Source organism: Canis lupus, chromosome 28, assembly GCF_011100685.1.
Source record: "Canis lupus familiaris isolate Mischka breed German Shepherd chromosome 28, alternate assembly UU_Cfam_GSD_1.0, whole genome shotgun sequence".
Taxonomy (NCBI): domain Eukaryota; kingdom Metazoa; phylum Chordata; class Mammalia; order Carnivora; family Canidae; genus Canis; species Canis lupus.
The window spans coordinates 606,811-632,010 of NC_049249.1; the positions used below are offsets into that span (position 1 = coordinate 606,811).

At 51.1% G+C, this 25,200-nt stretch overlaps 1 protein-coding gene and 1 long non-coding RNA gene across 5 annotated transcripts in view; one reads left to right on the forward strand and one right to left on the reverse strand.

The window, feature by feature from the left end:
• Positions 1 to 25,200, reverse strand: part of ARHGAP22 (Rho GTPase activating protein 22) — a 135,698-nt gene that overhangs the window by 45,346 nt on the left and 65,152 nt on the right. The window contains exon 1 of one of the 4 annotated variants that reach the window (XM_038578024.1): positions 18,158 to 18,266. The exons of the other annotated variants lie outside the window; for them this stretch is intronic. Coding sequence (XP_038433952.1) covers positions 18,158 to 18,209 — 52 coding nt within the window. The 5' untranslated portion in view covers positions 18,210 to 18,266. Of the gene's footprint in view, positions 1 to 18,157; positions 18,267 to 25,200 lie in introns of those variants that run through there. 4 annotated transcript variants of the gene reach the window in all.
• On the forward strand, positions 18,637 to 24,691 carry LOC102152118. The gene is made up of 4 exons (XR_005380345.1): positions 18,637 to 19,220; positions 20,591 to 20,728; positions 23,754 to 23,833; positions 24,601 to 24,691. It is a non-coding gene; the product is annotated as an uncharacterized LOC102152118 (long non-coding RNA).

The window sequence follows — 25,200 nt, forward strand, 5'->3', positions numbered from 1 at the left end:
AGGGATTGGTTTTCCTGCCCTGATCTGGTCCAGGCACAGAGGGTTGGGGGTGGGCAGCAATTGCAAAAGCCCTGGGGTAGGAAGAGTCCTGAGGTCTTCTGTGTGGCTCAATGCACCCAGGAAGGGGTGAGTCAGTCAGAAAGTGGGTAGGAGGTTGTGGCAGGTATCCAGGGTGGAGATGCAATGATGCGGGCCAGGCAGGGAAGGGGGCAGGGGGTGACCAGCGCCTGGGTTCGGGATCTGTCTTGGTGTTGGTAGCGATTCAGAGGAAGATCAGAACAAGGATCAATTTCCAGGCCCTGGGCCCAATGCTGGTAAGAGGAGTGGGTGTCCCATGTCCTACCACACCCTGCTCACTGTCTCCAGAAACTGCACACTTTAGACAAAATTTAATAAATCAAATCACTTTGTAATTGTAAGCACCAATTTTAAAAATGCCAGTGGCTCCCTTCTCATCCCCTTCCCAACTGAACTCCACCTGGGCTCAAGCCCAGCTGCTTGAAGAGCATGGACTGTGGAGGGAAGTCTGCCTGCTTCTCAGCAGTTAGCTCTGGGACCTCATGCTCCCAGGCTGGCATCAGGGGGAAGGACTGGGATACAGGACAGGGCTGAGTGTCACTCAAGGGCCCGGGCCAGATTCTTCCCACTGACACCAGGGGGTGGCGGTCAGCCCACAGCTGTGTCTCCATCTCACCTCTTAACAGTTCTTACTTGTCCCTAGATTGGAGGCAGCCCTTCTGAGCTGGTGTTTGAGAACTGCCGCCCTGAAAGACATTTTCGGATTGATCACGGCACAGCCTGAAAATCCTGCCAGGCAGCCTGCTAGGAACTGGGAACACAGATATTAAGCCCTGGTCCTCAGGGAGCTAAGGTCAGCCACAGACTGGGAAGCAATCCAGGAAGACAAATTAACAACAAGGACGTCGGTTCCCTACTCCAGAATCTGGGAGGAGACCGACCTGAGGGGTGGAAGCTCCTCCCCGCCTCTCTGCTCTTTATTATGGAGGTCATCAGCCCCTTCCCTTGTTCAGCATCATAACACCCCTACCTCACAGGCACTCTCCCAGGTGGGGAGGTGGCGGGAAGGGAGGAAGCTTGCAGGCTGCTCCTCGCCTCCAGCAGCCTGGAGCAGCAAGCAGAACTCCCAGGGTAACCATTTCCTCGCCTCCCAGACAAGTTGGGATTCCTGGCCAAGGCCAGCGGGCACAGAGGGGCAGGTCTGGAAGGCTGCCTGGAGGCGGCTGGGGGCAAATGTAGCCTCAGGCCTGTAACCAGTTCCGCTGGCTGGGGAGGAGGGCTGAGTGCAGAGGTAGGCTCAGGGAAAGGGACCTGCCAGGGGCACAGAGGTGCGGGGCCTGTGGGCTCCACAACCGTGTTCTACCCACCCAAACCCTCACACTCGCCCCAACCTCCTAGGTCCTTTCTGTGGGCTCTAGCCACTCACACAGACATTTGTTGAGCCACAAAATCTATGTTGGGCACATGAGGAAGTACCTTGGTTTTGTATGGACAGCATGGATCTCTCACTGGCATTCTTTTCCTTTGCCCCAGCCAGATGTGGGTCCACCTCCAGCAGGTGTGTGGGACCTCAATGCTTCCACTGATGTTTTCCCCACACTCTTTTCACCCAAATTCTTCTCTTAGGAAAAAAGTACAGTTTTTATAAGCTGCCTCCCTCCTGGTGGCCACGTATACACAACCAGATGAGTAAGACGTCTTGCAAGGACAGAAGCTAAATGTGTTCTCTGTTAACCAGCACAACTCCCCGGTCCAGATCCTAGAAGCTGCCATTCACATGGCAGTCTAAGAGCATGGAACCCTTGGAAGGCAGCCACTCATCTTACAGTTTTAATGAATGGCACCCCTGGAGGATGACATTCACATTATTATTATATTATTCACACAGTCTAATAAGTGTGTGGCATCCTTCTCCCCCTCCAGGTAGCCACTCTCATTGTAGTCTAAATGAAAGGTGCCCTCTGGTGACACCAATTCACATGATCATTTATGTGAATCCCCACCCACCCTGCCACCAATCTTGGAGTTGCTTGACACAGTGGGCTATATGTTCTCACGTTTAAGCCTTAGGCCAACCCTGGGGAACTACTTCTCTTTCCACTTTCTACAGAAAAAAATGCCCCAAAGTTCCCCAGTCAGAGAGCCAGAGCTGAGATTTTATGCCTTGTTTACCTGGTGTCCAGTCCTTTCCCTCTCAGCAGACTTGGAAGGCTTAAGGGGCCAAAACCTCAGCTCCTCCACCCTCTCAGGGCTTCCTGCCCCACGCAGTCTCCCACAGTATGCCCCACATTAGGCCTTATGGATCCTGTTTTACTGATAGGGAAACTGAGCTATGGAAATGCCAAGCTCCGCAGGAGCCCATGAATGATGGGGGTCTTCCTGTCTCAGAGGGAGGGCATCCTGCCTTCTATAGGATGGTAAGATTCCAGTTCAGCTACCAGGGCTCCAACACCATTCACACCCAAGTGGGTATCATTCTTCATGTGGTGTTGCTTCGCAAGAATCCAGACCATCCCCAAGGTTGTGAGTCTCTCACCTAGTCTTCACCCCAGGATTGCACTGCCAGGGCTCTTGTCAAGAGTCACACGTTGGGCTGCAGATGTGTATAATGACCCCATCACTGGTCAGAGTGGCCCAGTGTCCTTCATGGCCAACTGTTACTAGGCTTGTCGGGGACCTGCCAAGGACATTAAAAACCTTCCATGGGAGCCTGGACATCGGTCTTGGCTGACACAGCAGCTCAATGAGGGAGGTAATGGGTCCCGGCCTGCCAGGCCTTCTGGGCAGTGAGTGGGTCCCTCCAGCAACCACCAGACACACAGCAGGTCTGCTGCAGGCTCTTGGCCTCGGGCACAGCTTGGACAGCCAAGCTGCCTCCTTTTGGAGGAATGTCTGAATTTCTATGCAACACATGGTTAGGTGCCAGTGGGGAAAGACAAACACTAAGAAGTCATCTTAGTGACCAGATGGGGAGCCCAGCCATACCCATGTCCGGAAGGGGACACAGGAAGATCAGGCTAGAATATCACTATGCAGCTGGCAGCTCTGTGAGGGAGGGCCTCGGGGTTAAATGTCTGGGAACAGCTGCCCAGTGCATGGCCTGTTGGCAAGGCTATGGGGGTTCAACACGAGAAAACACTTGACCCCGTTCAGCTCCTCCCAGGTACCACAAAACACATTGCTAATAGGACCCCTGCTAACATGCTGAGGGCAGAGTAGTATTCCTGAGAATGCACTGTGGGTGCTGCTGAGGTGGGGGCAGAGAAGCAGCTGATGAGGTAGGTCCACAGCAGGTCCTGCACACCCCCAGGTGTGCACCTGGGCCCTGGGCCTCCGTCCCCCAACTAGATCACATGCCCCCCTATTAGCATGTCAGTACCTGCAGATGCCAAAACACCAGGGCGCTGATTCTGGACAAAAGCGTTACCTCCCGGGGCCCTCCCTGATGACGACCCCTGACTCTTCACTCTCATCTGACCACCCAACTCTACCTGAAAAAGCCTGCGTGTGGCCTGGTGACAGGGTTGACCAGACCTGGGCTGGTGGGGGGTGCCCACTGTGAGGAGCCCGCTGTCATTTACCAGGAGCTGAACACTGGCCTGCACTCCCCTGGCCAGGGCAGCCTGGCCCAGGGCCTGTTCCAGGCCGGCGTGGTGGACCAGAGTCCTACTGGACCCCTGCAAGACCCCAGGGGCCTTGCCTGGGAGTACCCAGGATGGGGACAGTCCCAGAACCCCCATCAGTGGGGCAGTGAGGTGCCCCCCAGCAGGGCCCAGACAGGAGGCGAGCACAGCAGAGCTTTGTTCCAACCTCTGCCATCGATCGCCATGCAGACGGTCTGTGAATGGCACTGTTGTGGTATTTTAAGAAGATTCTACAAATAGCACTAACTCAGAATGGGCCTCAGAGCCAGCTCATGAATGTGGGAGTGGTGAGGGCGGCCTGGCCTGGGACTCAAGGAGGACAATGAGGCCTCACAGGGGAGGTAGGACAGGATGTTGGGTGACCCTGGCCTTTCCCGGGGCTCCGTGGCCTCATTTCCCCCAGACGCACCCTGCCCCTGCCCCCATCACCCAATTCTGATGGGTGGCTTCCTGGGCATTTATTGGGAAGGATCAGTTTCCCACCCTTTCTGAATAAAAGGAGGGGATGCGACATCCTTCTGGCACCTGCTACTCTGGGATCTCTAAGCTCAGATGATGTTCTGGGGGTCACAGAGGAGGGAGGGCACAGGAGGGAAGGATGTCCTTAGATTTGCATCACAAATCACTTTATCAGGTAGCCAGAGAAACATCAAAGATTCATCATCCTAGCAGCCAAGGACAATTAACTGGTATCTTTTCAGAAGAGTCCATTCTCAAGGCTTAAAAGATAGCTAAAGAAAGAGAAAATGAACAGGGATTTGGGGGCCGTTCGAAGTGAGGTTCCAACTTTAGTGTGACCAGTGACATTGAGTCACTCACCTCTCAGAGTCTCGATTCCTAAGACTGACAGTACTGGATCCCCCTCGCTGGGAAGGTAGGAAAATCGGAAGCACTGCCTGCGCTACACTCGGCACAGAGGCACGCAACAAGTGTGAGCCTCACTTCCTCCCCAAATCAAAGGCCAAATATCTAATGGATCAGTGCATTCCACACATAAGACGGTTCTGCACGACGGCTGAGAAACCTGGCAGGCATAAGGGAACCCCCTTGACTCTGAATCTATAAAGACATCAGATCAGGCCTGTGGAGTCAGTACAAATGAGCAAGGCAGAGCAGCAGAGAGCCCCAGGGCCTGCGGCAACATAGAGAGGCTCAGAGCTAAGCCCCTGGGTCCCTCCTGGTACTTGGGACCTGTTGATGCAACACAGCAAGGATCACTGGCAAGTGCCCTGACCCAACGCCCCCAACCCTGCAGCACATTCTGAGCAGGCGCCACGGCCACGGCCAGGCCACGGCCAGAGGCTGACCGGGCATCCAGCTGGAAGAGGTAGCACGAAACGGTGGCCCCCCACACCTACCAGCTGCATCTGCCCAACCCTCAACGGTACCTGGAGTACCTTGTCTGTCCTGCCTCTTCCTTCCGTTATACACCCAAGTATGGAGGTGCCATATGTGCTCTGCCACAGGCCAGCACAGCTCTGCACACAGAACCTGCCCTCGATCCAAAGGCACTAAACTAGATTGAAGTTAGAAGGTCTTGTTCAAAGCCAAGAACACAGGGGACCCCCGACTCAAGGGCCCACTGACATGCTGTGCGGCCCCAGGCAGGTCACTTCCTCTCTTTCAGGCTTTTTAAAAAACTCATCTGGAAAAGGAGAAGGTTTGGTTGGTGATCTCTGAGGACCCTCTGCTCACCCCTCAGAGTCCCTATGTTGTGTCTCTAAGTACTGATGATGTGACCATTGGTCCTGAATGGTGGGTGTTTTCCTTAATCCTCCCCTGGGAGGCCTGCACTTGGGGAGAGCTTGCTTATTCCCCACGCTGAATTGGGACAAGGTAGGTAGTGGCTTGCCCATAGGCAGGTGGCCATCGCCATGGCCCTGAGGCCTCGCCAAGTTAGAAGGTGCTGGTATTTCCACAGTCCCTTCTGTGACAGGGGAAGGCACTATTTGGTGCTGGTAGGTACTCATCCCATACAGGTCCTCTTCCTATACAACCAGGGAGGGATAGCGGGTGAGGCGCTATGCATCAGGGAGGGAGAGCGGGTGAGGCGCTGCCCATCTAGTTGGGGGACCGAGGCCCAGGGCCCAGGTGCATGCCTAGGGGTGTGCAGGTCCACATGGGAGAGTCGGGACTTGATAGCAGGGTGCCTGGACCCTAAGATCACACCTGCTGCACCCATACTTTGTACCCCAACCTATCAGGGGCTCACACGCTGCCCCAGTGAGCAATGTGCCCTGGAAGGGTGGCAGAGACCTCTCTCCATTTGACTGTCCTAACCAGTAAATGAAGGAAAATGACCTCATCTTAAAGATCTTTCCTTGCTCCCAAGTTCAGGGTCTCTCTTCCCCAAAAGTAGTTGATGGACACTGACTGAGTGGTGTCCAAAATCCTGAATGAAGGGACCAGGGCTAATCAGAACAGGCTGGCCCATAAGCCTATACCCAGGCCTGGGTATAGGGCCTGGGCCAGCCTGTTTCAGGCACTCAACGTACAGTTTCAGGTACTAGATGATGGGGAATCTGGGGGTAGCGACGATTTACTAACTGGCATGGAAGTACTTCTGCGGTTTACAAACCTCCTAGCCTTTCTGGTGAGTGCCATCTGAATATGGGCCAAGGCTGCAGACCTCCTGGGCAGCTTAGGGAGGGCCCTAAGAAGGCCCTGAGAAGGCTGGGGAACAGGTGCAAAGGGCCTCACATGAGCTCCTGATCCACACTTTGTGCTCTGTCCTTGCAGAGACAGGCAACAGGCAGGCAGTGACCACTGTAACATTAGTGGCTGGGATGCACCCACTTGAATCTGAAAAGACCGAACTGCCTCTGCTGTGGATGGTGAGCAGAGAGGGGGTGCCTGGTCGGCCACGTGACTGAACACCCCCTCCCACTGCTGGCATGGGCTCCTGGGTGCCTCCACCTGGGGAGCTGCCTGAGGGGGCAGTTTGAGAGTCCCAGCAGGCTCAGGGTCACCACAGCCCCTACCCAATCAGGAACTCCAACAGGAGCTGGAGGGGATGCAGGTCCTGTGTGTGACTGATCCTCGGAGAGGAACCTAGCCTAGCTGAAGCCACAAAGGAGAAGCTGCTGGTTTGTGATTGACCCCTGACTCTTTCCAAACCGATGTGACTGGGAGTGTCCAGCTTTCTGTTCCAAGTTTCGTGGCTACAGGGTATGTGCCGCTTTTTGTTTTATTCTTGTGTGTCCTCTCTCCACTGCTGGCTGTAGAAGGGACCTAAGTCCCATAGTAGTTAGGGAAAATTATGCAGAGTGCAGGCTGGGAGTGTAGACTGGTGCCAGACAGCCTGGGTTGGACTCCCAGTTCGGGGAGGTCTTGGGCATGGAATCACTGCCTGTCTCCTCAGCTCTAAAATGACATAAATAACAGAATCCACAAAAAGGCTACCGTGCCGATTCAATGCATCCTGCATATAAAGTGCTTAGGCCAGGGCTTGGCACACAGTGAGTTTTATGTGTGTTATAAGTGCTTCCATATCAGCAAAGCAACACTGACCTCATCATTTTTTAGAATCTTACACTGACCCTGAAGTGAAAGAATCATCTTTCCCATTATTGGGCATTTTTTTGTGTGCCAGCCATCCTCCATACAAAGGCTAATTTAATTCTACCTGTAGCACAACTGGCTGGCATATTTGATATTTCAATCTACAGACAAAGGTATCCCTCTGCGGCTTGGAGAAGGGACTTGACCTCAAGGTTGCACAGACAGCAGGCAGCACAGCTAAAATTCAGAACCAAGTCCGCTCAACTCAAAGCTCCCTGAGCTTCCAAAATTTCAGACTGCCTCCCTGAAACCAAGCCCTCAAGCACTTTAACTCACCTCCAACTCACCACTTCACATCCAGGTAGTCCAGGTAAGAAAAACAAAGCTTAAACCAGAGAAGACCTAAGAACCGTTCACATACCTTGGTATGACATGGCATCTCAGAAAGTCCCCTCCCCAGAGCACTGCAGCAACTTGATCTGTCTTGTAGATCCCTGAAAATGCCCCATTTACATAGCACTGTCATTATTTGACCTGACTCACTCAGTGGAAAAGCCCTATCTCCAGGGCATTTTGTGGTAATTCCTTATCATTACAGCTACACTAATTTGGGCAAATAAGGTAAACCAAACAGAAGATCTAGGGATGGAGAAATCCACCAGGGGCTTTGAAAAGCCCTGACCTAGGGGATCCCTGGGTGGCTCAGTGGTTTAGTGCCTGCCTTCGGCTCAGGGCATGATCCTGAGGTCCCAGGATCGAGTCCCACATTGGGCTTCCTGCATGGAGACTGCTTCTCTCTCTGTCTATGTCTCTGCCTCTCTCTCTGTGTGTGTCTCTCATGAATAAATAAATAAAATCTTAAAGAAAAGAAAGAAAAGCCCTGACCTATTGCTGGAGATCTAGAAGCCCAGGTACCTGTGCAGAGCTGTGCGGATGAGCAGGAAAGACCCGATCTCTCACTTCTGGCCAACTACTCACAAGCAGGGAGTGAAGACTAAGACAGTCATAAACTACCTGAGCACTGAAGGTGCACTACAAGAAATTCTAAAGGGAGTCCTTCAGGCAAAATGAAAGAACATTATGTGGTCACTTGAATCTACACAAAGAAATAAAGAGCACCAATAAAGGTAACTATAATAGGTAAATATAAAAGATGGTATATATGTATTTTTGTAGCTTTTTTTCTTCTGATTTAAATGACAACTGCAAAAAGCAATACTTATAAAACTGTGTTGATGGGCTTATAATGCATAAAAGGTGTAATTAGTATAATAATGGCACAAGGAAGGGAAGAGAGCAGACTATAATCCCTAGAACAATCATTAAGAAAATAACTTTAAAAATATAGCAGAGGAGCAAAAAGGAGGGGCACCTGGGTCACTCAGTCATGATCTCAGGGTCCTGGGATCGAGCCCCACATAGAGCTCCTTGCTTAGCCAGGAGCCTGCTTCTCTCTCTCCTGCCCCTCTCCCCAATCATGCTCATTCACATGCACCCTCTCTCAAATAAATATATTTTTTAAAGAATTTATTTATTTGAGGGAGAGAGAGAGAGCACGTATAAGCAGAGAGAGTAGCAGAGGCAGAGGGAGAAGCAGACTCTCCGCTGAGCAGAGAGCCCAATATGGGGGCTCGATCCCAGGACCCTGGGATCATGACCTGAGCTGAAGGCAGACACTTCACTGACTGAGCCACCCAGGTGTCCTAAAAAATCTTTTTTAAAAAAGAAACAAAAGGAAATTAAAATGATACAACAGAAAAAATATCTATATGATATAAAAAGAAGGCACTAATAGAACAAAAAATATGGCACATATAGAGAACAAATAGCAAAATGATAACATAAATCCATCTTTTCAGTAATTATATTAAATGTAAATGGATTAAAAAACAAATTATATCCTGTCTACAGGAGACCTATTTAGATTCAAAAACAAACAGGGTGAAGGTAAAATGATAGAAAAAGATATACCATGTAAACAATTCCCAGAAGAGAGCCTGAGTGGCTATACAAATAAGGGACAGAATAACTTGAGGACAAAAATGTTACTGGAGAAAAAGATGAACAGTTTACAATGATAAAACAGTCAATACAGCAGGAAGGTGTAACAGTTATGAACATACGTCCCTTAACGGCAGAACTCCATAATTATGAAGCAAAAATGGACAGAATTGAAGTGGTATTCCACAATAATACTTGGAGATTTTAGTACTCTACTTTCAATAATGGATAGAACTAGGCAGAAAACCAGAAAGGAAACAAAAGACTTGAACAACACAAGGAACCAAGCAGCCCTAATACCTATAGAACAACCCATCCAACAAGAACAGAGCACATCCTCAATCTTAAGGGCAAGTGCAAGGTTTTTCCACGATGGACCATATGCTAGATCCTAAAGCAAGCCTGAAACATTTAAATGCATTAAAGAGGGATCCCTGGGTGGCGCAGCGGTTTGGCGCCTGCCTTTGGCCCAGGGTGCGATCCTGGAGACCCGGGATCGAATCCCACATCGGGCTCCCGGTGCATGGAGCCTGCTTCTCCCTCTGCCTGTGTCTCTGCCTCTTTCTCTCTCTGTAACTATCATAAATAAATAAAAATTTTAAAAAAAATAAAAAATAAAAAATAAATGCATTAAAGAAAACAAAATATGAATGTATGCTTATAGGTATAGATAGAGTATAAAATTAAATCAATAAGAAAAGGAGATTTGGAGAATTCACAAATAATGTGGAAATTGAAGAATTCACTCTTAAATAACCAAAGAAGAAATCACAAAAGAAATTTTAAAAACACTTTGGGTTGAACTGAAACGAAAACACAACATATCAAAACTTAATGGGATACAGTGCTTAGAGTGAAACTTACAGCTATAACAATCATTAAGAAAAGAACTTTAAAAATATAGCAGAGGAGCAAAAAGGAGGGCACACATTATAAATGCCCACATTATAAAAGAAGAGAGATCTCAAATCAATAACCTGGCCTTACATGCTTGAAAACTGGAGAAAAACCAAACCAAACCCAAATCAAACAGATGGAAGAAAATAATTAAGATTAGACTGGAAATGGTTTAAATAAAGACTAGAAAATAAGAGAGAAAATTGAAAGAAAAAACAGCAAAAGTTGATTTGTTGAAAGGATAACCACATTTGACAAACTTGGCTAGACTAACCAAGAAAAAAAACAAGAGAAGACTCAAATTACTAATATCAAGAATGAAACAGGAGACATCACTGTCAACCTTACAGAAATAAAAAGGATTATTAGGGAATAATACAAACAACTGTGTGCCAACACATGAAGTAACTTAGATGAAACAGAAAAATTCCTTGAAAGACGTAAACTACCAGAACCCACACAAGAAGAAATAGAAAATCTAAATAAACCTTTATGTAACAAAAGATTGAATTAATAACGATTCCCCAAAAATGTTTCACTGACGAATTCTACTAGTCATGTAAAGAAAAATTATTACCAGTTTCACAGGCAAATTCCACCAAACATTTAAAATATTGAAACTAATTGTTCACAAAATTTCCCAAGAAGTAGAAAAGACAAACGGCACAATTCCCACCTCCTGCGCAGCCCGATTCCTCTGGTAACAAAAACAAGGACAGTGCGTGAAAACTACAGACCAACATTCCTTATGGATACACATACAAAAGTCCTCAACAAAATACGAGCAGGATACAACACAAATGCTCACCAACTGATGAATAGATAAAAAAAAAAAATGTGTCATACTCATAGCATGGACACTATATTTAGCCATAAAAAGGAATGATCCATGCTTCAACATGGATGAACCTTAAAAACACTATGCGAAGTTAAGCCATTCACAAATGGCTGTGTGTGGCATAAAAGTAATTTATTGGTTGACTGGGGCTGCAGGAAAAAAAGGGGGGTTATCTTGGGAATGGGAAGTGACTACTAATGGATTTAGGGTTCCTTTTTGGGGTAATGAAAATGTTCTAAAATTGGATTATGGCGGTGTTTGCATAACTCTGAATATTCTAAAACTTAATGAGTTGTACAGTTGAAAAGGATGAATTCTATATGTGAAATATATCTCATTAAAACTGTTTTAAAAAGACTGTGGTGTTAGGATGTTTAGGGGAAGAGCCCAGCAAAAGTTGTGATTCAGACGAGGATATGCACCAGCTTGAAGCAGGTATGATAAGGAGAACCGTTTCAGGGATTCGCTGCACTGGGATGTCCCGGGGTTTGGTCCCAGCATTCCTGAAGTAGAGCCACCTTACAGGTGCAAGGCCCCACAGGCTCACAAACACAGCACCAGAAAACACAGCACCAGACATTTTCTTCCCCTCTCCGTTCAGGGCTTAGAGGATTCTTGAGCTGTTAGGGAGGCTTGCTGCCCTAATGGTCAGAGTCAGAGACTTCCAGCAACCCCAGGATTGGCTCCCCTCTGGGAGCCATGGATTTGTGTTGGTTAAATAGACCTGCTCATGAACTTCATCTAAGGGGGGCTGCTGACCTAAACTTGCAGCATCAAGCCCCCATCCTCTGCCCCCAGCGAGATGGCCACTGGCAAAGCCCCTGTCTGCACAGGTAGGAAGAGGCATGCGGTCTTCTTAACGCCTTGCTGATAGGAGCACAGAACAGTTCTGGGTTTCCTCCAAGAACAGTCTGAGGTTTAAACGGACACGACCTTAGTGATCATCTAGTCTTGCCTATTTCTCTCTTTACAGAAGAGGGAAACTGAGGTCCCAGGTGGTAACCCAGCTAAAAGGAGTGGATCTAGAATTACCAACGGGCCTTTCTGAGGTTAGCACTCATGCCTATCCCGGTTTACAGGTGGGGATGTAGAGGCTCAGAGAGGTGAGGGCTGGCCTGGGGTCTTTGGCCAGGAAATGGATACAAATCCTCTGCCTGAGGCTGGTTCCCTTTTTGAAAAACCCACAGCACTGCTGCTCAGGACACTTAAATGGGGAAGAGGTAACAAAGAAGGACACTTGTCAAAACAGAGTGCGACCCATGTAAACTGTAAGCTATAGACCAAAGGCTTTAGGGCTCTGAGGCATGAGCACAAGCCCTGGAGCAGGAGGCTCTAACCTTCTGACATGTTATCTGGCCTCATATCTGTCCTTGTCAAATCACCACTGTCCTCAAGGTCGGGTCAGACAACAAAGCTCCCAAACAGCCTGGCTTCTGCCTGCCTTCTGAGAATCAAACAAAAGACAGAGCCTGCCCTGCCTTCAGGAAGCTTCCAGCTCATTTGATGAGAGAACAGATCTTATAAATGGATGCACATATATTTATGCTCTGTGATATGTTTCCAAGTTAAATTATAGAATAGCAAGTGAGCAAATAATAGGGGTTAGGGGCAGCCACTTAGGCCCAGACAAATGTTGGGGTCCCCAGGTCAAGAGCAGGGAGGGGCAAGGTGACTTCAGGCAGAGAAGAGCATGGGTGCTGAGAGCACTCCATGAATGCACCTGTCATCTCTGAGTGTGAGGAGGGAACAAGGAGATCCTGCAGGCAACCTGAGCAGGCACTGTCTGCCGCTGCAGAATATACTGGAGTGGAGACAGTGGGAAGACCCATCAGGAGGCGCCTGTAGCAGCCTGGGCAACAGGTAGGTGGCTGGACCAGGGTGCTGGCCTGGGATGGAGACAAGCAGAGGAACTCAAATATACCCTGGAAACAGAACTGGCAGGTGTTGGTGATGGGCAAATCATAGCAGAAGGACAAAAAGCCAGAGTTCAGATTTAGCCTGATTAGCTTCAGCCACTCTCAAGTCCAGGAGAACCCGATGGCGGGGTCTAGTGGTCTGGTGCCCAGAGACCTACACCTGCACTCTGCCAACGCCTCGGTCCTGGCACACCTCTGCAGGCCTCGAAAAGCCTTTCCCTATTTTCTCTACTGGGTGGCTGCTCCTCTTATAAGACTCAGCTCAGGCATCGGCTGCCCTGGGCATTCTCTGAACCTCCAGGCTGGGTGGGATGACAGCCCTTCCAGAGCACCTAGGCTGGCTGTTCTCCTGGCGTTTCTTCTCAGCCTGCAGTGTCCCTGTGTGTCTCCTGGGTCTCCACCCAGCCAGACTATGAGCACCCAGAGTGGGGCAGAGCTGCACCCTCCCCAACTCTTTATTCTCAGGCTGAGTACAGGCCAGGTATGGAACGGGTATCCAAGAGATAACTGTTAAATGGCCAGGCAGAAGCCCAGATGGCAGCTGTCTATTAGCAATCTTGGAAGATTCTATGAAAAATGGGAAAAAAAAAGAAAAATGGGACCTTCTCCAGAACCAGTTCTACTACTTCTACCCAATGACAGCCTCACCTCTCTCCAGGACAGAGCACACCCCACCCTGCAGGGTGCCCAGCCTGGCCCACTGGCCTCTGTGCCCAGGCCACCAGGTCCCCCAACAAGCCCTCTGTCCATTAGGAAACGGGCATGGAGGCCACGCACAGCAGAGTGGTACGCGTAGTGGCACTGGACTCTCCCAACAGGGTGGCCACTGGGGTCCCCTGGGGGTCTGGCAACACGAACAGGCAAAGGTGAGCATGACTGTCTCTTCCAGCTGTATTCCATGCACTGAGCACAGATTCTCTGCAGGGCACAGAGGTGACACAATTGCCAGCTAAGGCTGACAGACCCAGACCAACCAGGCACTGAAAGGAATGAAATGAACTGGGGCTGTGGGCCAGGGGTTCAGAAGCAGCTCCAGGTACAGCCCACCCTCCCCATGGTTGCCACCTCTTGGGCCTGACTAAAGGCTCTAGGAGAGGGTGTGGTGCATGCAAGGACCAGGGACAGGGGGAAGTCCAGTTGTGTGTCTGGGTGGTTGGCAGGGGGTGGGGCGTATGTGATGCCAGCAAGGCTAAGAAGATGGGCTTTCTTCTGTGGGCTCTCTGGGCTGAGGCAGTTGGAGGAGGGACAGTGTGATAGGAGCTGCGCGTGGGATGCTGGCCTGGGCAGTGGACCAGAATGAGCAAAGACGAACTTGGGATGACCAGTCAGGAAGCCAGGTGCAGGCAAGATGCCGAGGGTCTGCACAGGCATCATGGGCAGCCTTGGGGCAGTGGTGGGGACAGTGCCTTGGGCAGGATCACAGGAGTTGCCAGCCTTTGATCAGGGGAAATGAAGCAGGCAGGGGTGGGAGCCAGGAAACTGAAAGAAGGGGCAGGTGAGTGCATAGGACTCCAGCAGAGTTCTGGATTTATAGGCTAGAGATGGGCACTGCGGGGGTTGGGATGGGGACAAAGGATTTAGGGGGCTGCTTACAGAAAAGCGAGCACAATTATCAGGGTCCTTAGTGAGATTTCTGGGAGAGACTTATAAACAGAGTGCAGAAGATGAATTGGAATTCCCAGCTGAACTTGGTGCATTAAAGAGGGCAGGGCCAAGAGGAGCTAGAAGGGCAGGGCAGGGGCAGCCTCAGTGGGGAAGGAGGAGGGCAGAGATGGGTCACTGAGCAGGCTCCCAAGTGCTCAGAGCACCAGGACTGTTCACCAGGTCCAGCACAGGGGGCAAGGAGATGTCCACGGGGAGAAGGGGGAGGCAGGGAGGCCGACTGGTGTTGGAGAGGAGACAAGGGCGGGGCTTGTGGTGTACACAGGGGCAAGAAGCTGGTTTTTAGAACATGTTCTGATGAGTGACTTGGACAGGTTTGTGGGTTGACAAGGAGCCAGCAGAAGGGAAGATGGGGGTGATGGGGAGAGAGGGGACATGACAGAGGACAAGATCCTGGAAAACAGAGGAGGGCTCCCAGTGCTGAGAACAGCAGGGAGGGTGAATTTGGGGATGAAGATGCAGCAGGGGGCCAGTGTACCTCAAAGTACACTGACTTGCCCTGATTGCCCCCCACCCCACCCCAGCCTTGAACAAAAGCTGCTTCAGTGTGGTATTCCGGGACCACTTCTTCCTCTAAGTCTCAGCCTTGGACCACAAGGCAAAGTAGAAAAAAATGAAACTTGCCATTAAACAGACCCACCCTAGAGCTCTACATGGTGGAAGCATCTGGAAGCATTGCCTAGAAACAATGAAATCAAAGTATTCTCAGAGTTCAGATCAAGCACATCTGCCCTCTGCTTTGAGGAGGGGTAATCCTTCTCCACACATCAGATCCTGCTCACTGAACTTTTGGCTTCTCCAAGAGCACCAGGGACCCAGGACTGCCCCCATTTGCAGCGATCTGTCTTGTGTGTGATAGTTAAGTGTGATTAAGATCACCACAAATCATGTCCGAAACGCATCTGTAGCAATCCCTCCTCGGAACCACAGTGCCCACCCGAGGCTCTGCAACTAGTGGGTGAGCTGTGTTTCCTGCAGGGAAGTACCAGGCTCTGGATATAGAGGCATGATGACTAACTAGATCCACCGTGCTGACTCTGGCACCTGGGAGATGTCTGAGGCTCTCTTCAAGGGCTTGATTATTTGAGCTTTTCTACTTTACCCAGTACAGTTTCACACAGGGCAACACAGTCAAATATTCTGTTCTAAAAGTTTTGCTTCATAAATATCCAACAATGAAATCCATTAACAACAGCTATTGTCTTGGGAGATTTTAAATTACATCAATGACTAATAGACGCTCTTTCAATCTTTTCTTTTCTTTTTTTTTTCTTTCAATCTTTTCTTAAATGAAATAGCCACACACATTTCTAGTCTGGAAAGTCAGAAAGCTCCCTGCCCAGGTAGTCGCAGCAGCTAAACACACAACACACGCCCTGGAAAAAGAGGCATCACGTCACAGCTATGACAACTGAGTCTGTTTCATGTTTAAGGTAACGTTTCTCAAAATGTGTCCAAAGATGTGGGTGCTGAGGTGCTCCATGGAAAGTAGGTTCCCTGGGTGAAGGTTTGGAGACTGTACCTACAATCCACCTGACTTAGAGATACACAGTGGCACCATTGGGTTAAAAGCACTGAGAAGTCTCACAGTGAAAAACCTTCCAAATACTGATAACTCATGATTTCCAAGATTATTTGATGAGGGGGAAACCACTCCTCCCCCTCCCAGTTTATGGCAGAATTCATTTTTGCACAATGGTCCAAACTGTTCTGGCCTAGTCAGATCTGGCCAGATTTATTAAATGAGGCAATAACACTTAAACATTTTGGAGACTACATTTAAAAAAACAAATTATCTGCCTTCCTTGAACCACAGGAAATCTCTCTTGCCTGGCAGTGGTGGGCTGGCCACCCATTCTTAGGGCAAGCAATTGTGTGTCACAGTGCTCCCTGTCCCCTCTCCCTCCAGACTTGGCCAGTTTTGTTAATTTACAGGGATTGGGGGGACCATGTGGGCTGGACGGGGTCTCTGGCCGCAGGCTGCTGGGGCTAGCTGTGACTCCAGATGGGGGGTGGGGTGCCAAGCGGGGAAACACTCCTATATCAGATGGGTTCCTCACCTGGATGGGTGTAGTAAGGGCAACCACAGCCCCAGAAGACAAAGCTAGAAGGAGATGCCCCTGGCTCCCTTTTAGGGCTGCTAACTGAGCATGTACCCTCCCTAAGCAACGCTGAGCAAATCCACCCTGGCTTCAGAGGCCCAGCCTCCACCCCTTGCCCTGTTTCCTGAGAAGGGTCAGGCAGGATGGGGCCTAAGCAGCCCTAGTTCAGCCAGCCCCCAGGGAAATCCTAGCTGCTCTCTCTGACCTGCCCTCAGCCAGCTTGCAGCAAACTCTGCCTTCTGGGTCCTACCACTGCCCAGGCTCCTGGAATAGTCAAGACTCACTCTCAGTCCCCTCCCTCCAAACAAAAAGCCACACAGACAAAATTCTTTTTCTTCTTTTCAAAATCAAGTGCTAAGAAAACTGTTGCTTTAGGCAATGAGAGCTGTGCAACTGGTCACATTTCCTATTTGGTTGTGGCTGCAGAGAGTCTCAAGCACAGAGTATTCTTTTGAAAGGATTTTTATTTATGACAGACGGGGGGTGCGGGGGGGACAGGCAGAATGAGAAACAGGTTCTGTGCAGGGAGCCCAACGCGGGACCCGATCCGGCACTAGGCCACCCCGGGATCACGGCCTGAGCCTCCCTGAGCCGGAGGCAGATGCTCAACGGCTGAGCCACCCAGGTGCCCCGCACAGAGAGTATCAGGGCCAGGGTAACTGCGCTCCTTTCTCTCTTTGCTCAGTGAGTTCTGTTTAAGTGTAGAATCCTGTTCACTTTTTAAATCATGTTTGTTTGCTGCAGGCTATCTCAGACCCTTTGTGAAATAAACCCGTACATTTGTGGCATCGTTATCAACTGACAAGGGCCCTTCGAGCTGCTTGACGGTTGTACCTTTATCTGGATCCAGAATGTATTTCTCAAGGAGCCAGTCCTTGAGGCCCCTCTGTTAAAGCCTACACTGGCCTCATGGTTTCCACACGAGGCACCTCGTCTTGGCAGTCACCGGGGAGGTCCCCCCCAGGGCCTATCCAACAGGTGAGGGGGGCTATGGGTCTGCACGTTGTGGGGGCAGGAGGAGGGGGGTGAGATGAGTTTTAGGGGCAGGTGAGTTTGGGAAGCGCTGCGGAGAGCTGGAGCTCTACTGGGGGCGCGGCCGCAGGGGTCGGTTCGGCCGGTCCAGGGGGCGGCCGGGAGGGCCACGGCCCGGGGGAGGCAGGGCCTCAGGCTGCCCCAAGGCTCCGCGGCCCGCTTCCCGGCGGGATCAGCCCCGCACGCGGCGCCGCGGCTGTGGGGCTCGGCCGGGGGCCCCGGGCCCAGGGCGCGGGCGAGGCGCGGGAGACGGACGCCCCCTCGGCGGGTGAGGCGAGCCTCGGAGGCGGGGCCGGGCGCCGCGGGCTCCCCCTGCCCTCCCCCTGCCCTCCCCCTGCCCTCCCCCTGCCGCTCCCCCGCCCGCCCCGCCCGCCCCGCACGCGCGCTCCCAGGTCCCGACGCTCCCGCCGACTCGCGGCCCCGCGAACCGCCTCCGGGCGGCGGCAGGTGTTGGGCGGCCGCGGACAGGTGGCGGCCGAGGCCCGAGACGGCTCTGGCCCCGGCGGGAGCGTCGGCCCGGCCCGCGGCGCACGTGCGCGCCAGTACCTTGGGGCGCCGGCAGGTGTCCCCTCCGGTCCCGGCAGCAGCACAGCCCCATGGCCGCCGTCCGCGCCCGCCGCTCGGCTCCGCTGCCCGCCCCGCTCCGCGCCGTCCGAGGGCGCCGCTGGGCAGCAGGACGCGCAGACCGCGCCAGCCGAGCCGCCCGCCCCCGCCCCGGTCCCCGCCCCGGTCCCCGCCCCGGTCCCCGCCCCGGTCCCCGCCCCGCCGCCCGCTGCGCTCCGGGGCCCCGGGCTGCGCTCCCGCCGGGAGCCGCCAGGGGGCGCCGTGCGGGACCCAGAGGCCTCCGGCCGCCTCCTCCGCGCCCCGGAGCCAAGCGGGGGCCGGGCGAGGCGGGCGCCCCCCTCCCGCGGCCCCTCCCCCCTGCCCCTCCCGCGGCCCCTCCCCCTCCCCCTCCCCCCTCCCCTCCCGCGGCCCCTCCCCCTCCCCCCCGGCTCACCCCGACGCCGCGACGCGCGGGCAGGAAGGCAGCGCGCCCGGGCCGCCCGCACCCTCGCCGAGGCTTTCTCCACCGGAAAGGTGAGGCAGGTGGCGCCGTCTCAGATGTCCCTTGGCGCCCGTTAAAGGTCTGAGGGTGTCAAGCTCCTTGCGCGCCCTGCGTTTCGCTTCCGTAAGGCGGAGGACCGGAGCGGCCCCAGTCGGCCTCCCCAAGGACCGGCCGAGTCGCCGGCACAGGTGTCCCCGCGACCCACACGCGACACCACAGCCCCCGGGTCACGCGCGCGGTCACCGGCGTTGGCGGGGACCTGGGCAGGGGCGCTCCTGGCGCAGTGATCCGGCGGGTAGAGGCTGCTCGTCTTCAAACAGATGCTGAGCCCCGCGTGGACGGTTCCCTTCTCGGCCCGACCCCACCCCCACGGGAGAGCGCGCTCACCCGCCGGAGAAAACCCGCCCGGGCCGCCCACCTCGGCTCTGCCTGCGAGCGCAAGAGACTGACACCAACCAAATGCTCGTCGGAAAGGGGATCGTCAACTACGTGGGCATTTTCATGACACGAAAATCCAAGCAGGGAGCCGGAGCTGTTTGAGATCCGTGGGTTCACAGCACCTGGGTAAACACACACACCTACACGGCATCACCGGCGTGCCCTGTGTGTGGCACTGCTCTAGGTGCTTGGGTCTAGAAAGACCTATGGGAGGGAAACAAGGAACGTAGACGGCGACTAAAAGACGATGTCACCTTAGCATGTGGATAGTGGTCTAATTTCTTAAAAGAAGGCACATTTACATATTGTGTGATTAAACACCAGGTTCTTTCTCAGCCCTCCAGTTCCTGGGATCTGTTCCTTCCCTGAAAGGGCTGCGGTGAGCCTCTGATGGCCTTGGCTTCCCTGGGATTATCTCCCTTGCACCCATCTTGGGGAAACAGAGGCGACCCAGGAGGGAGGCAGCTGCCAGGCCAGGCTGCCTGTGGCCAGAGCAGAAGAGTTCAGCAGGGTGAGGGCAAGACGGGAGGAAAGAATGGGTTAGAGCAGAGAAGAGTTTTCCCAGCAGTCACGTCTTAGTCAAAGGAGACATTTACAAAGGGGCAGATTTCTGCCCCCCTCTCCTTAATCTCCAGAAGGACTAGGATGAGGCTTTTTCAGGGAGAGAGAAGGGTTGTCCTGCACTAGATCTGGAAAGAAAGATGTTTTCATTTCATGACATGTAGGTGGGGGTTACAAAGAAGGAGTAAGTGAGAAAAAAACGGAGAAACCTGACTTCTGGTTGCTGCCAAGTCATTTTAAACAGCTTTAGCACCAGGCAAGATCACTTAGTCACAGCAGGCTTAATGAGGCCCCAGGAATTCCAAGCTGGAGCTCCCTGCATTCACGGAGAGCATGTGCGGGGAGTGAGCCCCCGGGTGATTGTCCAACGGCCAAGTCCTACATTTGGAAAGCAAGATTTAAAAGAAAACATCAGAGTGGCCATTGTGGGCTGCTTGTTTATCTTTCTAAGAGGAAGTAGCAAAGCAGGATCATTTCAAATGAGCCTATTATAGAGGGTCAGCATCCCCATTGAACAGTTCAAATATATTTTGGATACTCGACTTTTTTTTTTAATTTTTATTTATTTATGATAGAGAGAGAGAGAGAGAGAGAGAGGCAGAGACACAGGCAGAGGGAGAAGCAGGCTCCATGCACCAGGAGCCCGACGTGGGATTCAATCCCGGGTCCCCAGGATCGTGCCCTGGGCCAAAGGCAGGCGCCAAACCGCTGCACCACCCAGGGATCCCAATACTCGACTTTTCAAAGTGACTTTAAATATCAACTCCCAGGACAGTTTAGGAGATAGAAAGCAAGGCAAGAACTTCTACCAGTATTGCCCTTGCTTTCAAACATTTTAATTCCTGATTATTCATTGTCTTTTTATGGTTTTCTAGTTATGTGTCTATTCCTTAAAAGGGAAGACAAAATGACATTCACTATATGCTTCCTACCAGGTGTCAGGCAATTCACAAGTGCTAATATCACAGTTACCATAGGACAATCCTATGAGGTAGATGACATTAGATTCAACTTACAGAGGAAGAAACAAGAGTTCAGGGAAATGAGGAAACTTGCCCAAGACCAATGAAGCGGTAAGTGATAGAACCAAGATGGATGAATGAATAGATGGGTAGGTGGGTGGGTGAGTGAGTGGGTGGATGGATGGATTGTTGGGTGAGTGGATGGATGGATGGGTAGGTGAGTGGGCAGATGGATGGGTGGGTGGGTGGATGAATGGATGGACAAGTGGGTGGGTGGATGGATAGATGGATGGCATTTCCTCATTTAGGCATAGAGTTATGGGATACAACTGGAAAAGCACATACTGAGCATGGGATTTGCCTGAAAAAAACAAACTCCTTCAATATAGCTCTGTCCCCTGAATTGATCATGACTCCAAATCATCCTGAATTGAGCCCAAACATCAAGATCACTCAGTAATACAAGGCTCTAGATGAGCTTAAGCCAACCCACTTCGGAAGAGTAGTCGGGATAATAGGGGGCTCTGAGATCTCTTTCTGAGCTGAGAGGCCAACATCCTGCACATGACAGGGAAGCAGAGCCAGAATCTGAAGCTGGGTTTCTTTCTTTCTTTCTTTCTTTCTTTCTTTCTTTCTTTCTTTCTTTCTTTCTTTCTTTCTTTCTTTCTTTCTTTCTTTATTTCTTTCTTTCTTTCTTCTTTCTTTCTTTTTTTAAGATTATTTATTTATTTATTCATGACACACACACACAGAGAGAGAGAGAGGCAGAGACACAGGCAGAGGGAGAAGCAGGCTCCAGGCAGGGAGCCCAACGCCAGATTCGATCCCAGGTCTCCAGAATCATACCCTGGGCTGAAGGCGGCACTAAACCTCTAGCCACCCAGGCTGGTCTGAGGCTGGGTTTCCAGTGAGTGCAGTGGGCTCTGGGAGGAAGATTTGGTGCAGATTTGGAGGACAAAGTCCCTGTGAAGTTGGAACTACCCCCATCCACCCAGAGCTCCACCTTCTGCTGCTTATTTCTATTTCAAAGTGAGGATATGGGGTTGTCTAGGAAGGATGCTGCTATTGCTGCTGGGATCCTGGCTTTATGCAGCCTGAGCTCCTAGTTCCAGAAATGCCCTAGGCCATTAAGGGATTTGCTTAGGAAACTCAGGCGCTGGTCCTTATACCTCTCTGTAGGGTCGGGTTGCTCCTCCCTGACATACCCAAGACACTCTCATGGTACCATCTCAAGGTGTGAGCCCAGCCTTGGGCAGCCCAGGGTAGCAGTAGAAATGGGGTCATGGCACCCTAGTCACAGGAATAGCTTTGGGGGCTATGGTGATCATTCATTCATGCATCCATGTACCAAACTATGATTGAGCACAACTGAACACCTGAGAAAGTCCAAGGCCTGAGCTCTGTGGAGGCCAAGACGACATCCTGAGAGCTCTGCAGGAGACAGCGACTCAGTGCTGAAGAAAGTCAGGAAGGGCTCTACAGAGCAGAGGTTTTTGAGATGAGCACTGAGACATGAAGAGGAGACCAACTCCTCAAGGGATGGCATAAGAATGGTCCTCCAACAAGGCAGTGCTGTGATCATGTTGAGGAGCTAGATTCTAGGGCAGGACAGTGCAGCAGGCCATCTAGGGTAGGGGAAAATGAGGCAGCCTGTGGTCCTGACTCATCAGCCTGGCACTGGCCTGAAGTGGGGACCAGAAAGGGGCGACCGGGACAGGAAGAAGCTAAGAAGCAAAAGGCAGTCACATGAGAGCTACAAGGCCTGGACGCAGCAAGAAGAGGAGAGGGAGACCAGGTAGGATGTGTGACCCTGGTGACCACACCTCCCAGGTCTCCCACCTGTGTGCTCTTTCCCCTTGAATTGGGCTGCCCTTTGACCTGCGTTAACCAGCAGGTGACAGCAATGACTCTGGGCCAGCGCTGGGTGTAAATCCTAAGAAGTCTTGGCAGCTTCTGCTGCTGTGAGCAGGGGAACTGCCCTGAACCTGCCACGCTCTAAGCAGCCCAGCCTTAAAGTGCAGAGAGACCACAGGGAGGGCCAAGGCTAAGGCCAGCAGCCTCTTCTTTCAGCCCGGTGAGTGAGGTCACCCTGGAAGTGGATCCTCCAGCCCATATACGGAGAGCCCAGATGAGCTGAGCCTGCCGAGCCCTGCCCACACTGTAGAATAGTGATCAAATAAGATGTTCTAAGTCACTAACCTTCACGGTAGTTTGTTATGCAGTAACACAACTGAACATGGGGAGTAATACACAATACTTGAGAGCCAACGCTGTCTGGCTATGCCTGCGTGCCGGGCTAAGAGCTTGACATTCCATTAGAATTCAGAGCCAACTTCCGTGTTAGGTATGGTCGTTATTTCCACTTTAAAGTGGAGGACCCTGAGGCACAGAGAGTTAAAGTAATTTGCATTAGGTCACACAGCTAATTAGTGTCTGAGATCTAACCGGCCTGTCTTGCTTTGGAGCCTGAGCTCTCCGGGAGATATTTTGGAGGGCAAAGGGACAACAGTTGGTGTTGAATTCACTGCCCCATGGGTCTAAGGTATATCTGTAGGTGAGACGGGTTAGAAAAGACAGGTCCTGTGAAGGGCTGGACCACATCTGGCTGGAAAACCATGGGATGCTCATTGCTCTCTTAGCTTTTCAGAGTCAGGGCTACTTCCTGGTGGCCCTGGCACCTGTAGAAGGGGCTTCTTGAAGACAAAGGCACTCTGTAGACAGTGTGTCACAAACCTCACTCACGCTGGCACTAGCATCTCATTTCACGTCCACAACAGCTCAGTGTCGGTGAGCACGCTCCTTTCACAGGAGAGGATATGGACACCCACTCAGGCTATGGGAGTTCTCAAGGTCACACAGCTGGAGGGTGGGAGAGCCCACACTGGAATCTGGGGCAGTCTGACAACCACACGTCACCTTCCTAAAAACCGGACCCTGCCTCCTGCCTCCAGGAGGTATAGGTCTCCATCTAGGCTGCCTCCCCCTCTCATTGTCTCCTCCCATCATAGTTCTGATCTGTGCTAGGATTTTGGCCAAAATCCAGGGTGCACACACCATGTATATACCACCAAGATGCAAAGACATTCTAGAACTGGAAAGACATTACAGTTGAGTACAACTTCTTCACTTTTCATAGGAAATCTGAGGTCCGGAGAGGCTAGATCCACCCCACATCAAGCATTTCTTGCGGGCCTGCTTTGTGCCATGCACTGAAAGGTAATTTAGTGACAAGTTAAGGCTATCTCCAGTCAGTTTCGGTTTTTGCTCTGAAACAGAGATCTGCAGAAAAGATAAGCAGAAGGGAAGCTGCTTACCCATATCTCAAAATGTGTTTTGTGCACTTTTCCACAGTGCACAGAAGCTAACTGATTTGGAATTAAATATCTGATTAAACATGGTAACTAGCACCCCTCTTCCCATATTATCCATTGTCAACAACATTGCCTTTGCTATTCACTTTACAGACTCATTGTTCTGGTTTCTTTTTTTAAAATAAAGTATGTGACTCTGGGGGAAATGGAAGTCTGTTAGAAGCAGGCCCACACTGCTTTGTGCTAGAAAAGGCTATTGATTCCATAAGGATGGGTCTGTTTTTCCTTTCTTTTAATGAGATTTAACTTCCATTTCTCTTTTTCCCTTTGGCTGCCAGGAAGCTCAGGGAAAGTTTAAAGTTTGGTGTTGGCAAGTATGAAGGCCCTAAAGTAGGTCCTCACAACCATGCCTTTGTGTCCTCGTTTTGCTTCTCTACTTGTTTTTTTTGTTTTTTTTTTTTTTTTTTTAAAGCAAACTCTATCCCCAACATGGGGTTCAAACTCATGATCCTAAGATCAAGAGGTGCATGCTCTACTGACTGAGCCAGCCAAGCACCCCTGCTTTTCTACTTTTATTTGCATTCTCTTTGATCCTTAATTTTTTAATTCTTTTTCTTTTTGATCCTTAATTTTTTAAATAATTACTATTGTGTTATCTTCATTTTATTCTAGGTGTCTCATCAGAAGCCATCTCAAATCCTTTGTGGAATAACATGGGAGTATAAGTGAATAAGTGAATATAATATATTCTACTTTAAACCAAGACCAGTAAACTTTTTTTAAGAGGTAGTTCACAAACATATTTAAACCCTGTATGCCATATGGTCTCCATAGCAGCTACTCAACTCTGCCCTTATAGCATGAAATCAGCCATAGATCGCACAGAAATGAATGGGTGTGGCTGGGTTTCGATATAACTTTATTTGCAAAAGCAGGTGGTAAGCCAGAGTTGGCCTGTGTGTTTTTGTAGTTTGCAGCCCTCCATCTTAAAAGAATTTTAGAGCATTGAGAAATTGTTTCCTATTAAGTTGGGAAGTACTTGGCTTAGAAAAAAGTGAATTCCCGTCTCTAAGAGGTGGGAATTCTGTCCAAGACGGCTAGTTTCTACTTCTGGGTGACAGATTAGGGCAAAACAGCTGCACAAACTGGACAGTTGGCTTTTGAGAGGGGTGTGCAGTGCTGGGGAGCAGTCGGTCTCTGCCAGAGTGGGCTCTGAAGTCTGCTAGCAGGAGTCCATTCTCCTGCACATTTGCCATGCTCACTCCTCAAGGG